This window comes from Amborella trichopoda, chromosome 3 (assembly GCF_054954075.1).
Source record: "Amborella trichopoda isolate Santa Cruz 75 chromosome 3, AtrichopodaSantaCruz75HAP2 v2.0, whole genome shotgun sequence".
Taxonomy (NCBI): Eukaryota; Viridiplantae; Streptophyta; class Magnoliopsida; order Amborellales; family Amborellaceae; genus Amborella; species Amborella trichopoda.
The window spans coordinates 50,223,950-50,231,027 of NC_142338.1; the positions used below are offsets into that span (position 1 = coordinate 50,223,950).

At 35.0% G+C, this 7,078-nt stretch overlaps 1 protein-coding gene across 1 annotated transcript; it reads left to right on the forward strand.

The window, feature by feature from the left end:
* The first annotated feature begins 2,181 nt into the window (after positions 1-2,181).
* On the forward strand, positions 2,182-3,239 carry LOC18429136 (germin-like protein 9-3). Its single transcript, XM_011623387.2, has one exon. It carries the CDS (start codon positions 2,275-2,277, stop codon positions 2,965-2,967), a length of 693 nt encoding a protein of 230 aa, XP_011621689.2. The 5' UTR covers positions 2,182-2,274; the 3' UTR covers positions 2,968-3,239.
* The last annotated feature ends 3,839 nt before the right edge of the window (positions 3,240-7,078 follow it).

Genomic DNA, 7,078 nt, shown 5'->3' on the forward strand with positions numbered 1-7,078 from the left:
TCACGAGTCCAAGTAACTCACCCCAAGTCCGAATGGACTCGTGGGAGTCCCATGACACTTATGCAACAAGACAATCACTTCATCCCAAAGTCATGGACATGGTGAAATATTGCCTCAAAAGATTTAAGCAAAGTGGAAGGAGATGGATTGAAGCTTTGAAGGAGGTAAGAAATAACTTTTTGTGAATAACTTTCATAACTAATTGCATTCGTGAGTAATTTAAGCCACATTTTTAAACACTAAACCATGTTCTTTTTTCTTAGATTCATACATACATTGATGAGCAAGAAATGTTTGCAACTAATCTTGCTATAAAATTTCAAGTCTTTTCATATGAGCTGCTTCTCATTCATCTAATTTTATTGTCATTTATCATATAAGCTGCTTCTCATTCATCTAATTTTATTGTCATTTATCATATAAGCTGCTTCACATTCTTTTAATTTTATTGTCATTTAAAAGCTTTTTTATGAGTGATTTCTCATTTTTTCAACTAAGTGGTGGGAGATACATGGTCCCAGAGCACCACATCTCAAGAGTTTAATAATCAAGGTGCAGAGTCAAACATATTCAGCTAACAGTGTGTGTGTGAAATTTGAGTATACTCCAGCTGATCCACACTGTAAGTTGGTTGCTACTAGGCTTTAGAAAGTGGAAGGCTTTTTTTTTTTGGGTAATTAAGTGGGGAAGTCAGGCCTCTACCTGTTTTTTTCATATAGTTACGGTGGATGGGATCGTGGGTTAAGAGAGGATACCCAAGTTCCCTAACCGACATACTTATTCCTCAATTGAATTGGATATACCCAATGACGATCATCAGAATCGTGGTGCTTGGGATGACTTCGAGCCACAATCATCAATAATGTTAGCTATAATTTGTGTATTTCGACTTATTTATTTATATATAATTTTGACATTTGATTTCTTATATAGATCATACAATCATTATGTACTCATTTTGCATTATGGAATGAACATGGGGTACTCAGACAAAAACCTTTATTATCTTTAATTTTTAAAAATTACATCAAAATACATAATCATGTAAAATTTAAAATTAACACAATATAAATTTTATAGATTATCATTTTTATTATTGGTTATGATTGACACATGACTTGCTAGGGCAACTCGGCCCCGGTCATGCCCAAATCAGCACCTAATTTTGAGTCCAAAGCACTAAGGTTTACCATGTATATGGTTCCAACTCTGGTGTTAATATGAATTTCAACTTTGTAATTACTATCAATGGCAGGTTCGAACTAGTTTTCGCTAGTTTTTTTTTTCCAAATTGCCAGTTCAGTTACTAGACTGGACCAAGGTCCATGCCTTTTTCTTGGTCCAAAAGTCAAGAGAGGTTGGTCTGGTTCACTCTTAATAGCATTGAGAATGACTGAACATCCAACAGTAGCTCTCTTTTCCCCAACCTAAGCTAGGTTTGATACTACATAGTTTCTTGAAAAATAAAATCGTGTTAATTGTTTTCTCAAAATTCTTTCATGTCATAGTTTTTCTTGAACGTCCACCTACTCATTACATTTACTAGAGAGGTAACTACATGGTAGCTAACCAACAACTCAATCTGCAAGTCTGATAAGATCTCTAAGGTCTAAACCACTTTGAGGGAGAATAGAAACGGCCAGTCCCAAGCCTGCATAAAGGGGCAGGGTTGCGTTAGGTAAAATAGTCACTATAAAATTTTACTGCATCTTTTCATGAATCCCAAACTTATTGGCCCTTGATAGATAGAGCTTAAATAGCATAATAGGATTCGTGTAGCCAACCCAGATAGTTGGGATGAGACTCGAATGATGATGATAATGGTGATGCACTGAATCATAACGAATATTTCGTATTTGAGATGTTAGAAGTATGTGTCCAAAATTTGGACCCGGCGAGTTAGGTCAGGGCCCAAATCTTGGACCCAAACACTATTCGGGTCTGGGTTCGTGTTTGGCAGGACCCGACCCAACCTGTTGCCAAGACCCGAAAATATAATGTGGGACCAAGACCTGACCTGATCCGCGGGGTCCAATTTTTGGACCCATACCCAGACACGGATCGGGTCTACCCTTTTGTCTCGGGTCGGGTCTGAGTCCATTGCCAACCCTACCCATGGCCTCATGCACCAAATGATGTGTCACTCATCAACAGGACAAGACCAATAAAAAGCCACTCATAACATGTCAACATTATATCCAATTCTGGCCGGCCACCCCAAACGAATCCCTAGACTCAAAACGACAATCACTAAGCCATCAACTCTTCTCTCACATGCACACTATACATCCCCCACCACCATCTCTCTTCCCATTCTCAAACCCCACAACAATGGAGACTCCATCCACATCTATTCTTCTGACTCTCACTCTAACCATCTCAAGCCTTGTTCTAGTGAGAAGTGGAGACCCTGATATCCTCTCTGATTTCCTCATCCCACCCACTCTAGACCCAAGCACCGTTACTAGACAATTCTTCACTTTCACAGGGTTTAGAAACCTCAGGAAGGCCAACTTAACAGGGAAAACCAATGCTTTAATCACCAAGGCCACAAAGAAAGAATTCCCAGTTCTTCATGGCCAAAGTGTATCAGTTGCCACTCTATTGTACCCACCATCTGGTATAAATCCTCCTCATATTCACCCAAGAAGTGCTGAGCTATTGCTAGTTCTTCAAGGGGAACTCGAGGTTGGTTTTGTCGACTCGACCAACAAATTATTTGTACAAACACTTAGAGCTCCTGATTTGTTCCTGTTTCCAAAAGGATTGGTGCACTTTCAGGTAAATAACGATGCGCATCTTCCAGCTGCTGCAGTTGCAATGTTTGGGAGCTCAGATGCAGGAACAATCTCTATTCCTAGAGGGGTCTTTGGCAGCGGGATCAAAGACGATATCTTGGCAAAGGCCTTTGCAACTGATAAGGAAACGATTGCGAAGATCGTGGAGGCGAATGAGCCTCTCACTTAGAAGTTTTCTTTTGGGTAATTTGGTGGGAAAGATAGGCCTCTACACTTTCGCTTTTTTTTTTTGAAAAGTTTTGGAGTTAGTTTTTTCTGAAGGAACCAGTAAAGTGGTGTCAGTAGAAATGAAAACCACAACGACTACGGTGTGAGATGCTACCACCACGACCTCTTACTTAAAAGTTGGGAATGGCATTGCAACAAGTGAAGAATCGCTACTTTGAGTTTCTAATGTTAGTCTCTCTCTTCTTTGTTAATTTCTTCATGTTTTTGGGTCTCTCTCTAAAAAGTGATGCTGGTTACCTTCTTTGTGTGTGTTAGGGTGCCATTCTTGTGGATCCCTCTCTTCCTAAATTGCTACAGTTGAGGTGAGTATGTTGTATAATATAGTTTACCCACTGGACAGTGGAGATGAGCTGCAGTGGCTTATCTCCACCCTCTATTTGATGAGGATGTGGTTGAGGAAACAACAATGGATGAGCAATAGAAACTACAGGCAATTAAAAGCTAACCTTAAAAAGCAAAGGTAAACATTTAACTGTTGCAGAATACAATATTTTAACTTCTTTTAGCCGTATCTAGTGATCTATATCTACGGGAGAATAATACTGAGCTATAGTTACTGGTTCAATTGAGATTAAAGTGAATACAAGGCCTAAAAGCCTTCAAGCAATGGATTATCTTTCTCTACATAGTCTCTTTTATAGCAAGACCAATAACACCAAGTATAATGGTTTTGCACTTTCTCCTCTAAATCAGGGAACACAACACCCAATGATAGAACTCACACTTTTACTAAATTTTTTATTTTTTTTTTTTAACGATGTTACGAAATTTTATTACTCGACAGAGATTATGAACAAGCTATACACTTTCACTGCTTTCTTCCGCTAGAACAAAATAGTTATCAATCCCTTTCTCTCGACGACTTAACATATCACCACTGTTGGATTAATATTCAATTGAGGAGCTCAAAACAAGAGAAGAAGACTCAAATAATTCATACATGTGACAAAGTAGCACATATGTGATTTGGCTTCACACACTCAACAAATTTATGGTGGATCGAAGGTATATGTAAACCATACTATATGTGTGTAATACAGAGTCCCTTCTCGTTGTAGGTATATCATAGTAATCTATATACCTACATTCTAATAAAAGTGTGTTTTATACAACGTTGCAAACTTAAATAATCAAATTAAGGCACACCTCTAAATTTTATCATAGCAAGTAATTTTGGTATCAAAATTTTTAGGATGAATTGAAAATCTATTTTAATCTCTAATTATAAAATTTTAAACTCTAAAAATGGTCCAAATCAAGTAGATCTATAAATATATGAAAATCTTGACAATAGACGGTCCAGATAATATATTGCAAGATGTACTATTTTTAGGACTTAAAAAATATATATATATATATTTTTTCATATTCATCTATATCGACGTCGAAATGATCAATTAATGGATTTTTTAACATTAAAGTCGTATTTTCGGATGGAATTTTAGGTGCACTTTAATTCTGCATTTTAAAATTGCAACCTTATATAAACTTTTTCCTTCTAATAAGCGCATTCCTTTAAGCATAGCAGTTAACAAACGAAATATTCCTATAAGAGCAGGGCATTGAATGAACGTAATCCTCTAAGAGCAGGGCTCTTAATATGTTACCCGATGAACATTTTTAAAATCTCTTAGCTTCGATCAAATTTGGCCAACCTCTGTGGTTTCAAGCACTAAATAGAAACTGGGATAGATATGTAAGTTTGATAGTAAGCCTAGTAGCGTTGACTCCATATCTATGTTCTTTGGTCATGGACAAGTTAACTAAGCATTTAGATGGTGTTGTCGTAGTACATGTTATTTACGAGTGACAATTTTGATTGACAATACTAGAGATGGCGCAATACAGATGAGGCCATAATATATGAACACAATTTTAGTAAAAAAACAAGGGCAAAAATGAAGAATTAGTTATCTTGATGGTTAAGAAGTACATAAATGAGCTTATGTTCGATATTTTGGGTCGATAATCTATGAAAAAAGAAAGACTGAGGAAGATGTTGCTAATTAGAGTTAGGTGGACGAAGTGAAGATGTGCTTCTGGAGTCTTATGTGATTGTCACTTGCTAATAAAATTAAAGGCAAAGTTGAGATGGATGAGTGCCAAGACAATGAATGATAGAATTCAAAATATATACATTCGAGAGAACTTAGGGCTATCTCCAATACATGATAAAAATATAGGAAAGTAGACTTAGGCAGTTTATTCATATGCAACATTAACCTATAACAACATCCGTTAGGAGAGGTGATTTAGTTTGAGTGGAAGACACTAAAAGGATAAGGGAAAAGACCTCAAAGGATATGGATGAAAGTAGTTGATCTAATAGCTTATGGTCAAATTGAGGGTATGACCCTTGATAGAGCGGAATGGCATAACATGATTGATGTAGCCAACCACAAATAGTTAAGATAAAGTTTGGATGATGATGATGATTTGGATTGGAATCGCTTGATCAAAGTCGAAAGCCGGTGGTAGCCAACATTGTTCCTAGTTGGAATTGATAATTGGTTCGGTTTTGTTAGTGGCATTCTAGACTGGTTAGATCGACTGGTCCCATTTATTCCATTTTTTTTTTATTGACTGATTCTCACTTTTGGTTTCTGATACTTGATCTACGTCGACAATCAAATCAATTTCCTAAATAACTTATTCACCCAATAGGTTTGTTTAAAACATTGTTAACCAACTTTCTTCAGGTAAATAAGGTGCGTTATTTAATCAAGGGTGCAGTTTGTATAGATCCTAAGATGGATCTAAACAATCAAAGTAAAGTCACCTTCAAATAGTGTCGAGAAATGTGGTTTCAATACTGGAAATCTTTGTAATAGCCTTAAAATATGTTTTCATCACTAATTATAAATTTAAAGCTTAAAAAATGGTGTAGATCGAGTAAATCTATGAAACTTGAAAATCTTGAAAATTGACGATCCAAAAATCTAATATAAGATGCACTATTTTTTAAATTTGAAATCCAATTTTTTCTCACGTACAACCATCTTGAGGTCCAGATGATCAATTTGAGGATATTTGGATATTAAAACAACTTATTCTAATTTGATTGTTTAGAGCCTTGCACTTATAAAAACTTTTTTTTTTAGGGGCCGTTTGGGTACATGGAAATTTATTATGTGACAATAGATTACAAGCAAATATGACTATTTCCACCGTTTGGGTACACTTAATAGTAAAGAAATGGAAAGAGATTACACAAGATTTCCCAAAAAATGAGGAAATCTATTACGCGTGGTCATAGGTGAAAAATCTATTACAATAGTCACGAGTAATTTTGAGAAATCGTTCGCGTGCGTTTTTTCCTACTCTATCCCTCTTCTAAATCTTTCGCGTGCGTTTTTTTCTACTATCCCTCTTCTAAACCCTCTCTCTTCATAATAACTAGGTGATCCCTCCCTCCTTGTCCCCTTATCTGAAGTCATCGACTGTCATATAAAAATAAAAATAAAAATAAAAATAAAAATAAGTATTTAATAATAAATTATACAATCTAATCATAATAAAAAATTTCACACAACATATTGTGATCCCTCATTTTTTAAATTTGTCCCCTTATCTGAAAGCATGAGTATCATGTAAAAATAACAATAATAAAAATAAAAATTAGTAATCAATAATAAATTACACAACAAAATTATAATAAAAAATTCACACAACGTAATCCTCATAAGAGATTATTAAAATCTCAATTAAAATAACATACATTTTTAATCTCTTCCAATACCTCAAAATTTTATACTGCAATTACTGAACCTTTTAGTTTACTAATCAACCTTCTTTCCATTTTTTAACTCATACCTTACAAATTTTGAATTTAATATCATAAATTTATTGTTTATTTGAAATTATATAGAGAGACATTTGAAGGACTTCTATAAAAAATAAATAAAAATAAAGCTTATCATAATAAAATCATGTTATTCGAATCATATTGTTCTAATGACTTATCATGTTGAAACCAATGTCATGTTAAAAAACATGAGATTGCATATAAATGTCAAAAGCACTTAAAATAAGTAGAAAATAGTGTCAGAACT